Source organism: Halichoeres trimaculatus, unplaced genomic scaffold, assembly GCF_033239565.1.
Source record: "Halichoeres trimaculatus isolate MK-OKI-2021-1 unplaced genomic scaffold, fHalTri1.1 fHalTri1_scaffold_17, whole genome shotgun sequence".
Taxonomy (NCBI): domain Eukaryota; kingdom Metazoa; phylum Chordata; class Actinopteri; order Labriformes; family Labridae; genus Halichoeres; species Halichoeres trimaculatus.
Window position 1 is genome coordinate 14,075,179 of NW_027437195.1, and position 19,506 is coordinate 14,094,684.

A 19,506-nucleotide genomic window follows, 5' to 3' on the forward strand; every position below is an offset into this window, starting at 1 on the left:
TTGGCAGTAATATGATCAGTTTTCATAAGCCTGGTTCCAGTAGACAGCTGTGGCGTCTATGTCATTGGCTGACATCATGCAGCGGAGCTAAGACAGGGCTTAGAGAGAATATAATGAGTGAAACCTAATCGACGGTTTGTGATGCGTATCATCGTTTTGAGTTAAGCATCAATGAATTAACAGAGCAGATCAGGTTCCTCGGCAATGCCTGCCGATCTGTGCAGGACGGGATATTAAGCAGATTATTACTGAAGAGCAGCTGCTGCTAAATGATTTTGTTTTACTACTGAGGTGTCACTCCACAGTAAATATTCAAATATCTCGACTGAGGGAACACCGAGTTCACTTTTTGTTCTGGCAGTTTGTTTTCAGAACTATCAGCCAACTCTCAGCTTCAGGTTAATAATCTGAACCTTTTCTACCTTTGTTTGATTCCCAGTTTGGTGTAGCCTCAAGTTCAATTTTTCTAGATGCAGTTTGGCACACTTGATTAGCTCTCAGAGTTTGATTGGGTCAGGTAAAGAGACCAGATGTGACTTCTAACCCCCTCTTTCTGCTTCCCCCTTGAGTCCCCCCAAAACCCCTCGCAGCTCTCCAGGGTTCTCCGGGTACAAACCCTCCTTTGTTTGTCCCCTGCAGCACAGAGCCCAGCCATGATGTCATGGCTATTTGAAGGGGTTTAACTGGCCAACTATAATAACCCATTCCTTTAAAAACAGCCTCCTCTGGAAGAAATATTTCTCTGTTGCTCACTTGGGCTCTCCACATTCCTCCTGGTTCCTGAACCACCCAATCCAAACAGAACATGCTCCCACACTGCCGGGGTTTTCTTTTTGCATTTTTTTTTTTCCTGAATCTATTTCCTCTTTACTTTTCTGCATTTCTAGTGAACAATGGCGCCCTTCATACGTCTATCCTGTTGAAGTTATTCCTTGCCACTATTGTCTTTGCACAATGTTGGCTTACAACCCTGCAGACAGGGGCAAGGTAGGACATCTCACTGCTGACATTTTTTTACTTCTGTAAAAGGCAGAACGAAAACATTCAATGAATGAGGGCTGACCAGGTCTGTTTTTATGTCCTGGAAAATAGGTAAAGCTGCAGCTTATTATGCAGTCATCGATGAACCAAAAGTCCTTTTACTTTCTGCGCTGTGAGAAATCAAAGGTTTGTTGCAAACATGAAATCAATCGGAAGAGTCACGGTTCAACTGCATGTGAAAGTATCCAGTTGTTTAAGATGCAATCAGACTTCTTCCATTCAACTTGAAGTCTATTCACGGTCCACCTACAGTGTTTAGGCTCTGACGCCATCCCCTCCCGCTCCATTCACAAATCCAGCCACAGGAAACAGGTCACTACACACTGGCTCTGCTGGCCTCCTGTGCCAGCTGAATCACAGGAAAAGGTCTTGATGATTTGAGGTCACAATGAGCTCCAGATGTTGATGGGGACATTGTAATGTCCAGGGAAAGTTGTGCTCAGCGGTCTCACATCACACTCTGGAAATATCCAAACAGCTCCCACATGTGATCAGTCACACACAGGGCAGTTTATCTTACAGCTGGTCTGACAGAGTCTGTGCTGCCAGAGCCAACATCTCCTTGTAGAAATAACGAGCGCTGTCAGCTGTAATTTCGCATCTGTGCCGACATGAACGTCACAATGCACTCCTGTAAACGCTGATATGTTAACGCTATTGTGCAGCTCGCTGTGGCCTGAGAAGCTGAGGACGGGGAGACTGCTGTGCACATCAGTGTATCCTGGTGGGGGTGCTCGGCGAGGACTGGGCCAGTTGTCAGGAGACCACCCCAAACAGGGCCCAAACAGCCAGCTGGAGGGATTGAGGAGGCGCCATGTTGCACTGACTGACCAGATTCTTCAGATAGCTCAGGGGAGGACAGGCTGTCCGCTGGCAGATGGGAGGAGGGAAATCTCTCCAGCTACAGTCAAACCCCTCTCTCCTCCTTACATCACCCTCCAAAACCCCTCGCTCCCTCACTTCCTATCCTGCCCCATGTCTTCGCTGTCTCTTTATCTTACTGTCTGTCTTCTGCTTGGCTGTTCTGCAGGGTCCCAGGCGATGTTTAAAACGTTGCACACTCCACATTCGGCCTCAAACTTGAACAGCTGCCAGGATTTTGTCGACCCTTCTCCCCTGACCGGCAGCATTTTCAACTACGGTTGCCTCGCTGATTTTTTTTTTTTTTTCATCTCTGTGATCCAGTTAAAATAATAAACTGATGTGATGGATACTGTATGTGGAGCTATGCTGGGAGCTACCCCTCATTTACAGCATTTCAAATAAATAACCTCACTCCTCTGATCCTTTTTAGCAACATAATCGGCCTCCCAGCAGGTCACTGCAGTTAACTGCACGCAGCTAAACTCAAATGTTTGACGATTAGGTTATTCACTCTTAATGGAAAGTGTTGCTCATGATAATTGTGGACTCTTTGGCTGAATTAAGCTGACTGCAACTCTGAAAGTATTTTGACAATGAGGCCCCCTAATCTTTGTGGTAAAAAAAGCACCCAGCATGCAATGCAGCTCTGATGGAACAATTATCTATAAAAACAAACGCTGGTGCCTAATGGGATAAAGGACAAGAGAAGAGAAACAGGAGTGGGGAAAGACAGAGACAGGGCTTGTTTAGTACCTGGTTTACCTCTCACGCAACCACTTCCACAGGAGCACACAACAAACTAGATCAGGATTAGAGACGGGTCAGAGAGTCTCTCGGTATCTCCATAAAGTGAAAAAAACACCCCTGATAAAAATCGCATGAACATTTGCTTCCAAGAAAGACTTGTGATTAAACTTCAAATGGTATTTTTCTCCAAATGTAATCACAGAGTGGGAGGAGAGCAATGCAAGCAGTCAGGTTGAACTGATCCCTGCCAGATTCATCACACCGGTCTGAAACTGTTTTCATTGAAGTCTTCATTCTCGCAGCCGCGCTGCTGCAGAAGCCAAAGCAGACAAATTATCTGTCACACAAATACACCGCAGGGAAAAAAGTTGTTATCTATCACTGTGATTAATCTCCTCATTGTGTGAGTGTAATCTCATGTGTGGGAACGTTTGCAGTTGGGTTGGTTTCAGTGTATCAACATCATCATTCTGTCCCTACCAGATTTGAATCAAAACTCAAGATTAAACCAAGATTTATTACATGAATTTGGCTGCAGAGACAAAAGTTTTAGCCTAAAAAACAGGCGGTCTGCCAGGTGCACAGAGAAACTTTATCAGCTCCTCTATGGTGTTTCTGATTTAACAACAGTAACAAGCTTCATCAAAGTCTGACGAAAGGCAAAGCACCTGAAATAGGCATTTCTGGGAACTATGACAGCAATGTATTTAACGAGAAAGTGACCTCCACCCAGGAGGTTATGTTTTTGGAAGAGTTTGTCTGTTTGTTTGTGAACAAAATAACTCAAAAAGTAACGAACAGATCTTCATGAAATTTTCAGGAAATGTTCAAAATGAGACGAGGAAGAAGTGATTAAATTTTGGGGGTGATCTGGATCACTGTCTGGATCCAGGAGTTTTTTTAAAGGATTCTTTATCATTGTGACATAGGGCTGTTTTCACCATATGTGTAAATAACTCCATGATAAATGGTCAGATTGCTTTGCAAAACAATACAAGACAAGGTCACCATAATTTCTAACAGATGTAAAAGTGCGATCCAGATCCTGACAATATTCTGGATACTAAAATTTGGAATATGAAATATGTACTGGGTCATCATCATTTTCAACACTGTCAGGAAACAAATTATGGTACAAACCTGCAACTAACACCAAATTGTAGCAGACAGTCTGCTGAAAGGGAGTATAACATTAAAGTAGGACTAAAGTGTTGGTGACAATCACAATATGCTTGGTGGAGGTCTGCTCTCTCTGACTGCTTTTCTAGTTCTTCATTTTTTCATTATTTATGACATTTTTGACATTGATTCAAATGCAATCTGTAAGAGTTTATGCTTACTTTCTAAAGTAGGGATGTCCCGATATGACATTTTCACTTCAGATATGATACCGATACTGCAGCATTGAGTATTGGCCCATACCGATATTAATCCGATACAATATCAGCATTAAACATGCATACTTTTATTACTTATTTTGTAGTATGTCTGTCATGTTAGAAAAGGCTTAATTAAGTGATATTATTCAAACAAAGAACAGTAGTCAGCAACAGTAGGTATGAGGAAAAACTGACTCATTTATCATTAACCAATGGGTGACAGAAATTTTAACATTAAACCTAAGAATATACTAGTAATTGAATAAAATAAAGAATAAATTAGAAGAACCAGAAAATAACCTAAATAAATCAAATAAAAAACAGCAGGAGCAGGGTCTGGACTGGACTGAGTGCTTATATCTGAGATTTTAGATGCATTCCGATACGATACCGATATTTGTTTTTTTTTTTTGCTGATATCGGACCAATATCCGATATCAATATCGGACTGGGACACCTCTATTCTACAGTGGAAAAAAATAGAAAAATAAACCCCTCATTTAACTTTAAGCTAAAGATTGTGACAGAACTGATTCAACAGCCTTAAAACAAACAGGGATTAATGTTATCTGTGGTATAATCCACGGAGAGCTGCTCACTGTTTGTGAAACTCAGGGTGCCCACTGAGGACACAGCAGACGGATGTAACCGTGTCTGACTCTGATATTATAAAACACAACTGTAGTGTGAACCTTGACATATCTGGCTCGGTGCCTCGATCCACAACCGTTCATTTAAGCACAATCAGCAGACACCCACTCTTAAAGCTCACCGGCAGCTTCATGTTGAGGTGGGCCCCAAAATAAACTTCAGACTACTCCCAACTCACCAACATTATTGACTGAAAAGCAGCATTTTCTCAAGTGCTCTGTGTTTTCCACATCTGATTATGGCTCTTCTTCTGAGGCCTGGCTGTCACATGACCAGGCGGCAGCTCTTTTTGAAATAGTGAAAGAGAGATCGCAGACTCTGGCCCTAATTAGGCATCTTAGAGTAATTAGACTAAACACAGCCTTCACGCTCAACTCCGCTCATTCATCATGCTCCAGTACAGAGGAAATGCACTGTATGCACATGCACAAACCCATAACACACTCAGTCAGATGGGGCCTCATCCTCAAGGCCCCGTTTGAGAGCTGCGAGAGTCAGAGGAGAAACCGGCGCTATTACACTGACTGTTGTCCTTACTGCAGAGCAGCAGACCTCCTGCCTCCACAGAGTGTAGCCTAAGGAAAGGAAGAGTTTGAGATCCAATTGAGTAACAGAGGATGAAGTGGTATGAAACAATATCCCGTGCCGTTGTTGACTTTGGGCGGGGAGAGGTAGGGGCTGTAACAAATACAATAGATGAGAGGATCAAGCACTAAACCTCCTTAAATCCACTTGTTTTAGACTTCGACCTCTGTGACTGATGCTGTCTTTTAACATTTGAACTGGGCTGTGATCCCTGACTCAGGGAAGCATTACAAATACAGCTTCAAACCTCACAGCGGATGATGAAGCACTCTGATCCTACAAACAGGGGGGTGACTCAACACCATGGTCTCTGGTTTTACTTATGAGGCAGGTGATTTCATGCTTTTTAGGTGCTGAATTAAGAGTTTAACAAGAGTGACACACGCTCCTATGCTCTCACCCATCATCCCACGGAGAAACAGGTTATACAAAGTTTCCAATGTGATACACACTGACTCCACACAGACTCCACCAGAGCTGAAACGATTCCTGGAATGATTCGAGGTACTCGATTACAAAAAATACTTGAGTAATTTTCTCCACCTCGAGGAATCATTTAAGTTTAAAAAAGATCAAAGAGTGGTATTTCAAATAGAGCTGAGGCCATATTAAGAGAGTTTTCAGACCCCTCAAGCTACCTCGTATACAAAATAGCAACTAGCAACAAATCTAGCTTCTTTTCTGGAGTTTGGAGACTAATGGGTCATTCTACGAAACGGGTGCCATTTGGGTCCGCAACATTTGATGAGATGTACAAGGCACAAAAAATGTGTCAAAGTGTGTTTACAAATTTTGGAGCTACCAAAGCAAGTGCTCTTATTGACATGCTGTATCAGAAAATTCTCAAAGAGAAAAATTTTCATTTGAAAAATAACTGCTCTTTAACTAAACAAAAATGTATTTTATCCGATTACTCGATTAATCGATTAATCGATGGGATTTTCAGTAGAATACTCGAATACTAAAATATTCGATAGCTGCAGCCCTAGACTCCACACAGACTCACTGATGACAATGAGGGTGTAGTTGATGTTAACGCTCCCAAAGCCGTTGGTGGCTTTACAGATGTAGGTCCCAGTGTCATCAGCCTCCACTTCCTTGATCTTCAGGCCCATACGGAGGATTCGAAAACGGATCCAGCCACTGTGAATGTTGCGCCCATCTTTGGTCCACATTATGAGGGGTGGGGGGTCTCCTTCCACTGGACAGGGTAGCTTGATGGCAGTCCCAAGCCGGGCTGTCTGTCTGTGAGCGACCTTCTCTGACACCCGAGGAGGTCCTGAGGACACAAAATCAGATAAATGGTCCTTTTAATGAAACAGGTCATTGAAAACTGCTGTTATCTGCAGCAGAGAAGAGGAAAACTTCTGACAAAAACTTAAGGGGAAAGGGGGAAAGCGGTAAAGATAGCGGATGTCTGTCTAACATGAGTCTGGTTCTGTCTGAGGTTTCTGCCTGTTAAAGGGAAGTGTTTCTTTGCAATTGTAATTTGCTAAATGCTGCCTGTCCTGTACTCGTGGTGGTTTAAGATGATATAAGACTCCTTATCTTGTCTTGATGTTGGGTTTCCTGCTAACATAACTGTATCAACATAAACGAGTCTAGACCTGTAGAAATTTTTGGAAAGTGTCTTGAGATAACATTTGTTAGGATTTGGCGTTATATAAACAAAGACTGATTGATCGATTGATATTGGATGTATGGATAATCATTAATCATGTAGCACCCATCTACCATTTAGGTATTTCTCGTCTTTTTGTTCTTTTCATTGTGAAGCAGGCAATAAAACATCAAGGACTAAATACCGTTTCAGACAGCAGTAACTTTACAGACAGCTCTAAAAACACCTCAGATGTGGGCAGATGGAATGAGATAGAGGTAATTTGTCATCTTTTTGTCTGATTACCCAGAAATGTTGAAACCAGATTGTAATAATTGGACAGGCTCTGTCGTCTGCTGCCTGCACTGAGAGGGTAAAGTGTTCTGGCTCTGGTTTCGTGTAGCGTGCAAGAGATCAAAGTGATGAGGGGGGCGAGTCGCGGTGAGACGGACAGCAGCCCGTTCTCCCTGCTCTTAATTGGCTCAGGTCTGCTTCCTCAGATCTGGTGAAGTGGAGCGGGCTGAAACACCCTGTGATGGTGTTAGGAGGCCTGCACTGCTGCAGCTTGCACAGCACCAGGCGTCCAACTAACCCCCTGCCAGCAGCTAAACAAAACCCAAATCATAGAGCAGCCGAGACACTGAAGAGGAACAGGAGATGAGGAAGGGGTGGGTGGGTAGATGTGTGTGTGTGTGGAGGGGGGGGTTGGTTCAACCAAACCCTTCAGCCGCAGCCCTCGAAAGTACACAGAGCGATCTGAGCCTCCAAACAAATGGCCGGTCTGGTAGCAGTAAAAACAATGGGTAGGGTAAGTACACATGGCCTCTCCTAACACATACACGAACGCTCAGACACACACACAGTCACATTCCTTTGGTGCTTTTCAAAAGCAACAAAAAGTTCATTAGACTGATGGGGCTGCAGAGGGGGAGCTGACGCAGGTAATGCCATCTGGCTCCATCACACCGCTACCAGACGTATCCCAGCTGCAACAGGTACAACATGTGGACTCCTGGACCTCTGACCTCTGATGCTAGAAAATGGTTTACTTCACTTGAAGAGGAGAAGAAGTCAAACTTGTGGCATTAAACCCACAAAAACCTCCTTCAGGAACACACAGACACTCTCAGAGTTTTCCTTCCTCCCTGTGGACGGCCTTTCCTGGTCCAGAGCATGCACAGGAAATTGTAAGTGTCATTGTTTATGTCTGTGGAATAAGTGCAACCGCAGATTTTTGGCTGTTGTCAGCTGGCCCATATCTCCCTCCTCTGCTACCACGAAAGGAACACAAGCGCTCACTGTTCAGTTTCTCACTCTGCTCGAGGACCACAAACAGGTCACAGCACTGGCTTGCTGCAGCTGGAGCTCACATGGACTAAATTGATTCAAACAGACTACATCAATACTTTTCTGCCAAATCTGAAACAAAAAGGCTTCAGTTGTGTCTTCTGACGTATGGTCCTAAAGGCCTGTCAACAATGTGTTTCTTCTGAAATAACGGCAAAGTCTGACACACACAAAAAAACAGCTCATTTCTGGCAAAGGTTAAAATTCAGTGAAATGTCGAAACACATTTCCTTTGCACAGGTAAGGTCTCTGTGAAAAATATTTTGGAAAGCTGGAAAGGCATTTCAACAGAGTTATTGAGTTCCAAGTAAATATAAAGAGAGGGGAATGTCTGAGTGCTCTTTTCCTTTCATAAAAATACACAACATTGCTCTGTAAAACCTCTCTTCAGCATTGTTGTCTAAGACTTTGGCACCAAACAAATCTTACTATACAGCTTGAAACCCCTTTTTTATTTTTATACCAACACCTTTTCTTCTTCAAAACTGTGTTGTTTAATAATAATGGTGCAACAAAACCATTGCTGAATAGTGCTGTCATGATTTGATTGGACTCCCTCGCCACCTTGTGGCCTGGAGTCTCATGCACACTGTTGTAAATTACTTTTAGCAAGGTGAGTGTTTGTTTTGGAATTAATGGAGATCGGATCGAAACAAATTTTCTTTGTTCAAGACAACTTTTCACTGGATACAACACGCGGAGGTAAGTTATTTATCAGTAAAATTATGTATGCTACGATTTGAAACGTGACATTAGTTTTTGCAATCAATACAAAAATAAACTTGTTGGGTTCAGTGTGCAAGATGTCTGTGCATGACATTTCTTTTTAGATTGTGGATCTAGAGAACGCATCCAAAAGAAACGGACTCAGTGTGCAAAGACCTTTAGACGTACCATAAATCAAACCGGTCCTGCTTGACCTGTTCAGAAAGCTGAGTAGAAGCATTCTGAAAGGACCTGTAATATTGGTGCTGATAATCTCATTTTGAAGTGTGGATTGCAATCAAAATGACATAAATGATACCACATTCATTTTTGAATTTTTTTAAAATGTGTTATAAAGGCATGAAAAATTGTTTTTCCTTTGAAATTCACAGTTAATGGCTCATTTTGTAACCTAGAAGCACAGCCACTGTTTGACTAGTGCAATGCATGCTGGGTTGATGAAGTATGATGGTTGTGTTGTGCCTAGCTGCTGGTTTTAGCTTTTACTTTCAGGAGAATACCATAATAATGCCACATTATGCTGCATTTGGGTGTAATTTTTTGTCAAAGGGAAATAAGAGGTGTAGGTCTACACAGCTTTCCAAGTGATGAAGAGTAGAAAGGAGTGGGAAATTGCCTGCACAACTTTCAAAAGACGCATAGCTATGTCCTCGCCACTTCCCTCCAGATACATGCATTTAGCCAACCTACACTCCTGAAAGAGCTCACAGGTGCTACTGGTTGTACACAGAGGCTAAAGCCAAATGCCGTGCCTACAGTTTTCTTAAATAAAAAAACAAACCACTCACAGGAAACGCCATAGGCAGGTGATGCTGGACTTTTTCCTGTGAGGATGTCAACAACCTGCTTCTTCAGCTGTAGTCTCTGATGGTGAACCAATGGGTACGCCATGATCACAAAGGAAGCTGATGACGAGACACCCAATCAGTGAACACAGCAGTCCATAAGTCTACAGCGTTCTGCACGTTGTGTCTTTGTTGGTCTTCATTTTGAAGCCTAGTTCGACCTGTGTCTTTGGCGTTATCCTCCTTGCTCACATCTCTCTCAGAAAAATCCAAAAGGTTGCAAAAAGTAGAATGAATGGGACCAAACCTGGTGCAACCATATGACATCACTACCCAGACAGCATTGGGATGTAAACAACAGTAGCAGCGTAAAGAAAAATGATTTTCTCTACTATTATACAAACAAAGGCATGTTGAGAGACTTTGTCATTGTTTTTTTATTCAACCCTTGGTAGCCAGGGTTCCTTTTGACATATCTTCACCAGTCCCTGAATTGTGAATTAGGAACTGGTTTGGATGCATTTTCTGGTTGAAAAAATAGATGTCAAATGTGCTCCTCTGTTTTCTAGGTTTACTGATTTTTATTTGTCAATTACTTTTACATTCAGTCCACAGTATCTGGATTCAAGAAACCTGACTTAAATTTAAAAAAATGAAAAAACTAAAACCAAGAGTTCATTTTCTGAGAAGATTAAATCACTTAATTTTTTTAAAAAAGAGAAAGAACGGATTTACAGCTCTGTTGATGAATACAAGCTCCTGCTGTGTTCTAATGTTGACAGAAAAAGTAAGAAATGCTAACACAAGAATCGATGAACTTCCCTTAGCCCTAAATGTCTGGTTTTAGCCAAATAAAAGAATCTGTTCTGCTGATGAAGTTTTTGGGGTAAGTGAAATGCATCTGTAGGTTGGTGGAAAGGCTGTGATGTCTGCCCACCAGAAAGTTTCTGTGCCTCTGGGCTTCACTGAAGTCATTCTAGTGAATTCTATTTAAGTCAATGTTTCAGACCTGGTCCAAAGTCAACAAAATCTAGCAACTCAAAAGTCACTCATCAAAAGCTTTATATCTTGTCCAATACACACTTTAGAGATATGTTTATGAGTTCCCTATGAAGTGATCTTCAACTTGGTTATCTGGGAAGACTCCAGCTCTCCAGCTATTTGGCTTAATAAACTAAAAAGCTCTGGCTGGCGCTTCAAGTGCAAGGAATGTGCAACAAACGGTTTCCTCCCTTCACCTCCGCTCTTAAAAAACTCTTTGAAGTCTTCTTGAAAAACAAGGCATGAGGAGGTGCTGAAATCAAGGACATCATCTGAGTTACTTAATAAGTATTTGTGCTGTGTGCATGACCACCATCCTTTTCTCAACAGGGACTCTCCTCCTCCTCCTCCCCCTCCTCCTCCTCCTCCTCCTCCCCCTCCTCCTCCTCCTCCCCCTCCTCCTCCTCCTCCTCCTCCTCCTCCTTCAAGGGCAGGTTCCCTTAACCTTGAATCTGAAAGCTCTGAAACTAGCACACAGGCCCTCTGGTTTTTTATTTTGTTTTGTGAAAAAAAAATAGGGAAAAGGTGGCCTTATCTGTTTAACAGGGAGATACATAGTTTATTTCCAAGGTAAAATGTAGCGACGCTGTACTTTGCTGTTGTAGCTTCAGAGCTTTGGTTGCTGAACTTTAGTCCTCCAGAGATCCTGTGATGACTGAGTGTCTGCCAGATTCATGACAAACTGCTGATTGTTTCACAGTGTTTACTGAAATTGTTAGAATTGTTAGCTGCTCTGTAAATGGAAACTGATACACATGACCATATGGGCTTCCCCCCGTATCGCAGTGTTGGTGCGGTGCTCCTTATTATAGCCGAGTCCCGTCTGTGAATGGAATCTTTCATTGCGCTGGGAGAGGAGGGGGAGGTCTGGCGACTCAGAATTACTTCTGTTTTTCTTTGCTCAATTTGGTGATGGATTATTTTAAGGAAAGGGCACACTCAATGAGAGGCATTCTTGTGATTCAGACTAAATATAGCCAATTTTAAGAAAACCTTGTGAGCTGGTTAATGAACTGTTGATCTGACATGCAGGCATCCGTGGAGGATAGTATGCTCTAAAAAGAGAGGAGCTCAGAAAAGGCTAATTACTGACTACAAAGCCTGCCAGACTTGAGCAATGCTCAGATGTGCTGGTACTGCTCCATGTTTTTTCTCTTTTAAAAAACACCTGTGGATTTATAATGATGTGTACATGCATTTTTTCCTCCATACAAAGTGCTTTGGTCTTTCATAGTCACTGCAAGTCAATAAAGGGTTGGCCTGGCTGCTGACAGCCGCTCAAATGGCGAACACCTGGATCTTAACCAACCGCAATAAGAACAACCTGATAATGCACGCAACACCGTCTGCCCAATACAGGATATACTTATTCAAACAACATTGTAAACATCTTCTAATAAAAAGGATTAGCTCCTTAATCTCCAGCCAACTGCAAAATCTCTCATGCATCAAAAGCTTTTGCACGATGCCAGACTCTGGTGATTCATTACTTGGATAAACACTGATCTGAGTAAATGTGTCTTCAATATGCAGTATTTACATTAAGGATAAGAGGAAGAGAGACAGATAGGAGCAGGAGAATACCTCCTCCTACTCAGCAGCACTGTGTTAGCTCAGCAGACCGTGCAAGAGCAGACAGACCTCAAACATAACAGAGGAAGTTTAATGGAGCCAGAGCTTCAAGCAAATATTCTATCATGCATCTCTTAAACCTCAGGAGCACTTGTATAACAAGAAATGATGAAATGGATGGACAAAAAAGTGAGTTCAGGACGCAAGAAAGAGGAGAAGGGAAAGTGCAGAAGACATGAAAGCTAGAAACCGAACCCAGAGCTGGTGACTTTCCTGGAGACTGGAGGGATTGGGTGGAGGTGAAAAGGTGAGGCGGACACCACAGCTCGGGGAGTGTGTGAAAGGCCAGAGCTTCTGTTCAGGGCCTGCTGCTGTTCTGCTTGGCTATACATTTCACAGGCAGAGATAAAAATCAGCATAAAACGGTAAAAGAGGAAAAAAAGGGGGGAGAGCAACCTTGGCAATTCAAAAAAGGAGGCGAGCAGAGGGGGTGAAAGTGGACTGATAGGTGGAGTGGCGGTGGAGACTGTTCTGACAGCAGCAGGGCAGCCGAGGGTGAAGAATGCCGTCTTTTCTTACCCCTCCAGACGTCCTGCCCAGCAACTTCACCCAAAATGGTAATCAATACCTGTTATTTTGTCCTCTCGGCTTTCCAATCAATAGATAAGAGCAGGGTAAAACCAGCGGGGACAATGGCTCTTTCTTCAGCACCATCTTATGTGGGCTGAATAGCAACTGCTTCGGTGGTGGGAATGGTGCAGGAGGAGCTATTGGGTGACACGAGGGACGAGAGAAACAGCAGACGGAGTGGGAGAAGAAGAAAGGAGGAAAGAGAATAAGATGCTCCAGTCGATTTGTCTGATTAAAGCAGAATCACTGGAGTAAGATCGCTGCTTCGCCGCCACTTGTTGGCAATGAATCTGCGTCTGCTTCCTCCACTAATGGCTCCAGAGCAGCAGGCTCTTGCCGACCCCTCATCAAAGAACAGGAAAGAAACAGAGAAATTACCCCAGCGTCATAAAGCTTCTGAAAACATCTCCATCACGTGGCCCGACCCCTAGCAGGCCCTACTGTGGAGCCTTTGAACTATAAGCTGCTATATTTCATATACTTGACTGCTTTCTCCCAGCCCCAGCAGCCCCTGTTGGGGAAAAACACTGTGTGTGTGTTTCTCTGGACTCCTGACTACTGCAACTTTCTGCTGCGGTAAACAAAAAACAGGTAAATCAACAGCCCTGAAGTTGAGACTTTCTCAGCTATAACAAAAACTAATCCTCAACTATAAGAATATATGGAATAAAAATACTCAAGCGTGGTTTTTGGTTAGCTCTTTATCTAAATACTGTTTTGATAATGAGATAAAACATAACTGAATCTTGGTGGCTTACTGACTTGGTGAATCATGTATCAAAGCCTCTTTGATGATGCTTTGATACATGCACCTTTTACCAAATTAAAGTGATTTTAATAAAGGATACATTGGATACTTCCACCAGCCTGGAAAAGTACAGAGTCCTTATGGAAAGACCTCTCCTGGCATTAAAAGAAGTCTTTCATATGATGTTTTTGGAGAGACCGTGCTGACTTATGACAGGATGAGTAAGAAGTTGTGGAACAGGTCATAGCTGCTCTTCTAAAGTTTTACCTGATCCACCAATGAATACAGCCTTGAGTTTTTATTTCCAAATGTCTATTAATGTTACCTTTGTTTAATTTGCTTTACTTTATTTTATTTCAAAAGACGTCGTAATTTTGGATACTCATGTGATGCTTCTTCCTCATCCTCTGAGCCCGAGAGGATTCACTGTTGTCTGACAGGAATAAAAATACAAGAAAAACAAAGACATGCACCAATTTAAAGGAACAATGTTTCATGCTATGTGGGCCTGTCACAGAGAGCGCACAGCGAGTGGCACTCCAGTCACTTTATCTCACTCCATTAGGCTAAGGCCTGCTGCACACACAGTGGCTGAGTGTGTGCTTAGGGCCACTTATCAGGGGAGAGTCAGCAGGACGGAGGCTGGGAAGGGAGAGGAAAAGGTGAGACAGTGGCAGACAGAGACAGAGAAACAGAGGTCAGAGGAGGGAGGAGAAAAGAAGAAGATGCTCAGGATTGAGAGGACGTGGGGGTCAGAGAGAAGGGTCTTGATTTAGAGAGTGGCAGGGAGCAGAGGCTAAGATGGCAGAGGGGCCTCCTTTAACACACAGCTCAGGAGGCGAGGAGGGCTGCATGGGGGAGTGAAGGGGGATTAGGTGGGCCCAGGCGGCAGTAACCAGGAATCCCAACAATCTCACACCCCACTCCCTGGCCCGGGCTCAGCCTCAGCCACATGACACACACTCCAACAGAGCTCGCTCTGCAGCACAGAGCAGGGCACCGACGAGCACCTGTTTATTACTGTCTGTCTGATATGTTTGAAGATAGAGAGACCACTTGGCACTGAGAGGGACATTGTGTGAAGGCTCGCACATGTGTGGCTGATCTGGACTGCCTGCTGTGTGTTGTCTCTTATTCTCTTTAACAAATACAAAAAAAAATCAAATCTGGAGGCAAAATCACTCATTTCACTGTTGTCCTCACCTACAAACAAGAGTGTCTAACACTAACACATTCAACCACACAGCAGACATGATGTGAGGAAACTCCAAAGGTCCTTCAATAAACATTAGTCTCAAGATCCAAGAAAATTTAAATGTTTGAAGAAGTGTCAAAACAGAGGTGACTGTTCAATACAGAGCCTCCATTATGCTTTCTTTTTATTTTTTATTTGTGGTCACCTCAAACTCCTAAAACTGTCCAGGAGTTACTACGAGATGTACATCCAGCAAAGATGGACAAAAATGAAGGTACAGCTCCCACAGTCATGCCAGGTAAAGACGCTGTGGCAAAATTTTTATGGGGATAGGGGCTAAGATGAGTGAATCATGGTTCTGATTTTTGCTTTGACATTATGTCACAACATTTTATAAAAGGCCTAAAAATGATTCTAACACAGAGATAAAAGAGAGTAGTGGACTGGCCAAGTTTCAGTCATCCAGAAGCTAGTATGTAGATTTGTTAGTATGTCAAAGCTAAACTTTGACATGTAACATGATGAGATGTAGTTCATACAGCTGAATCATATCAGAAATAAATCACTTCAGTTTCAAAAATGCATCTGATGCCAGCTTTCTGTCTTTCTTTCCATGTATTGCAATGTTTCATGTGAAAACACTGCTTCATCTAAAACATTTGGACCTCCTGAACCACAGCGTGCACACTGAACAAACCTGGTCAATCTCATATAATTTTTTCCTCATGAAGAGAACTCTGTTTGTGTTGCTTCATGGCCTCCATCAGCAAGTTGCATCCTGACACTCCCAGCACATGCCGCCGCCGCTGCCTCCTCCACCTCCTCCACCTCCTCCTACCTTCCTGCATTCCGAGGGGGAAGGAAATAACTATCCAACCTGTGTTTGGCTCATTGTGTACAGTTGACTCAGTCAGAGTCCAGTCTGAAGGTGCTGAATGAGATGCAGATGTCTAATAAAGTCAGGGCAGCGTCACTCTGCGTTGGTACGATGTTCAGCTGACGGGCAGAGAAGCACAGAGGCTGTAAACAAGACCGATGTGAGGCAGACATGCTGTCACCCACAGAGCAGGGGATGTGTGTCTGTGTGTGTCTTTGTGTGTGTGTGTGGTGGTTACTACATCAGTGTGATGATGATGATGATGATGATGATGGCCTGGACTGGCACTGAGTGCCCCCCGTTTCTCTGTCTCCAGGAACTCAACACCAGCAGAGGACCAGACAATCTCCATGACAGTGGGAAGCGCTTCACACCGGCGCCTTTGTCAACAGGGTCCTTTCAGGAAGGGCCCAATGACAGACCGCGATGTAGCAGGAGCGTTTGGGCAGAATGGGCCGATTCAGGCAGGAGCAGGAGGGAGGGAGCAGCTAATGGAGGAGTGGGTGAGGGAAAGAGAAAGGAGAGTGAGACGGGGACGAGACAGAGCAGGGAGATGCAAGGCGAGACAGACGGAGTGGGTGGAGGAGCTGGCAAAGCTCTCAATGACAGCAATGGGGCCTCTTGACAATCCAGGAATATTGTCTGAAATCAATCTGTCATCATGGAGCTGTTGAGTCTGTCATTACGATGAGGTACTCGCCCTTTCACAGCGACAATTTGTTCAGTGCTTTCTCAGTTCACCTTACGACGCGGCTGCAAAAAGGTCACTGCCCTCCATCTTTCTCTGTTCGCCAGCCTGGCTGTCTCTGTCTTTGTTAATAAACTGTCCACACAGAGCCGTGCACCTCTTCTTTTAATGTGACCTGTCTGGGACCAGGTGACTGATGACCTGACTCTGAGTCCTAAAGCAAAGACTGCTATAACAGCATGAAATCTCTTCTTTCCCCCAACTAAAGATGTTAAAATGCTGATCTAAGAATGTCGTTATGCTAAAAATGATGATGTTAGCATTTTCATGTTAGCATGTTTGCACTTTTTTAATCAGCAATTAACAAAAAAACAGCTGTTTAAGATGGTATCACTGTAAGTTTTGTGGGTGCTTGGTCATAATTAGGGATGGGTACCTGATCAGGTACTTTTAAAGGAACCGACCAAATTCTGTCAAAAGTACCGGGTACCGATTCACATAAAATCAAAAGGTACCATGTTTAGGTACCTAAATGCATCCTTGTGACTGTGAGGGAGTGAAAGAGTTGGGGATTTTCCATGCTGGGTATGAACACACCATTGCAAGGTGATATATTGTAGAATAAATATGTTACATTGAAAAAATAAATATTTTAGTCATAAATAAATTGATATTTTTTTACCACATGAACACAAAAGGTACCGAAAATTGGTACCGTTGAGTACCGGTACCGGGTATTGGTACCGTATCGTTTCAAATGTGAAAGGTACCCATCCCTAGTCATAACCAAAGAGTAAGTATCACTGCACTTGATGGTGTGTTTTGCAAGCAATCAATTACTATCAGAGTAAAAGGATGATATGAGGATGAAGACGATTTCTTTTGACAAAAACATCCATCAGAATACCACACAACAGGATAGTTTTTAAGGGTCCTTTCTCTCGAAAACACAATTGTTTCTAAAATGTATTTTTTTATTAGCGAGTACACCGCCAACACATCATGAAAGACAAATTTTGGGGTACTTCCCCAGAAAGAGTTGAAATATTTGGCGTAAGCAGTGAAAACTTAATCTTCTTTGGCATTACATAAAAATCAAAGGATCTGAAAAGTCACCATGATTCATCTTCAGGGGATCATGAGTATCTGTGTCTGATTTTACAGAAATCTATCCAATATATGAAACTACTCTTTAAACTACAGATGTCAATCAAAGCACTACACTAACTGAGAATCAAATTAGGAGACGGACATTGCTCCCTGATTAAACCACTAACATGGCTCAGAATATCAAAAAGAAATGTCTGGGAGCGCAGATGGCCTAGTAGTCTAGATCCCACTACGCAGGTTTAAATCCAGCCTGTGGCATCTTTCTTGTATGTCACTCCCCACTCTCACCCTGTTTCCTGCTCTCCCCACTGTCCTTTCCTCTCTGATTAAAGGCATAAAAAGCCCAAAAATACTTAAAACGATCTGTCTGTTTAGCTAGTTTTCATTCTAGACACAGAATAATTGTATGAATGGAGCATTGCCCACATCTGCCAAGAATCAAGCTCCAAGAACATCCAGCCTGGGGGCCGATCCAAGCTCCAAACTCACATCCCTGTGCATGAGGAAATCAAATCAGTCTCACTGCATGGTGCAGAGTTCCAGCGCAGGACAGCAGTAGTCCTGCTATAAAATATGACTGATTATATTCTTTGCTCCTGAAATGATTTTTCCTCCCTTGTCCTGTTCAACTCTTCAAGTCAAAGCGGGGACATGTTTTTTTTCCATTCATCACAGAGGTCTTCTGAATGAAAAATCAGGGCCTGTTTGCCTTCACTGTACAGATGGACTGCTGTTGCTGCTGGAAAAGGGTACAAACAAACCCCATCAAGACCGTTTCTATGCTGCTGATGAAAACTCCTCTCACAGACGTACGAACACAGACATGGGGTGGCTCAAACTAGGCACAATCAAAGGGGACAATGCATGAAGACTTTCTGAAGTCACTCAAAAGAATCGCTGATGAAAACAAAGTGGAAGTGCAAAAGCCACAAGGCCATGTGGGGTCTCATTGGAGCCCGATGGAGGTGAACTGAAAGAGGTGGGGGGGTGAAGAAGAGGAGGAAGGAAGAAACTAGAAGGAGGGTCTGTGGGTGTGTGTGGAAGACAGCGGAGGCCTCATTCAGAGCTCGTTACCCCAGCCGTCCCCTGGCTTGGCTTTCTTTGGGCTCAGCCAGCCATCTCTGTTGCCACCACCATAACTTTCAATCAACCTTTTAACTGCAGAAAGGCAGGGCTGGCGAGTGTGTGTGTGCGTGTGTGTGTGTGTGTGTTTGTGTAAGTTTTTTTTCAGCTAGTTATTCCCAGTGTAACCCCCAGGAAGAGCAGGACATGGGAGGAAGAAAAAGGAAGAACATTTCTATGATTCTTCTAGAGCTGAATCGATTCCTCGAATGATTCGAGGTACTCGATTACAAAATTACTCGAGTAATTTTCTCTGCCACGAGGAATCGTTTAATTTTAAAAAAGATCAAAGAGTGGTATTTCAAATAGAGCTGAGGCCATATTAAGAGAGTTTTCAGACCCCTCAAGCTACCTCTTATACCAAATAGCAACTAGCAACAAATCTAGCTTCTTTTCTGGAGTTTGGAGACTAATGGGTCATTCTACCAAACGGGTACCATTTGGGATCGCAGCATTTGATGAGATGTACAAGGCACAAAAAATGAGTCAAAGTGTGTTTACAAATTTTGGAGCTACCAAAGCAAGTGCTCTTATTGACATGCTGTATCAGAAAATTCTATTTCTTAAAGAGAAACATTTTTATTTGAAAAATAACTGCTCTTTAACCAAACAAAAATGTATTTTATCCGATTACTCGATTAATCAATGGGATTTTCCGTAGAATACTCGAATACTAAAATATTCAATAGCTGCAGCCCTAGATTCTTCATAATGAGGCCTTGATGTCTGCTATCAGGTTCCACGGATGCAACGGTTGCTCAAAAACATAAACAGAGGGATAACAATGTAATACTTGAG

General features: G+C 43.1%; 1 protein-coding gene across 1 annotated transcript in view; it reads right to left on the minus strand.

Moving 5' to 3' along the window:
- The window catches only part of LOC141806023 (fibroblast growth factor receptor-like 1), a 31,195-nt gene that overhangs the window by 4,666 nt on the left and 7,023 nt on the right, over nucleotides 1–19,506 (minus strand). The window contains exon 3 of the mRNA XM_074691243.1: nucleotides 6,274–6,546. Coding sequence (XP_074547344.1) covers nucleotides 6,274–6,546 — 273 coding nt within the window. The remainder of the gene's footprint in view (nucleotides 1–6,273; nucleotides 6,547–19,506) is intronic.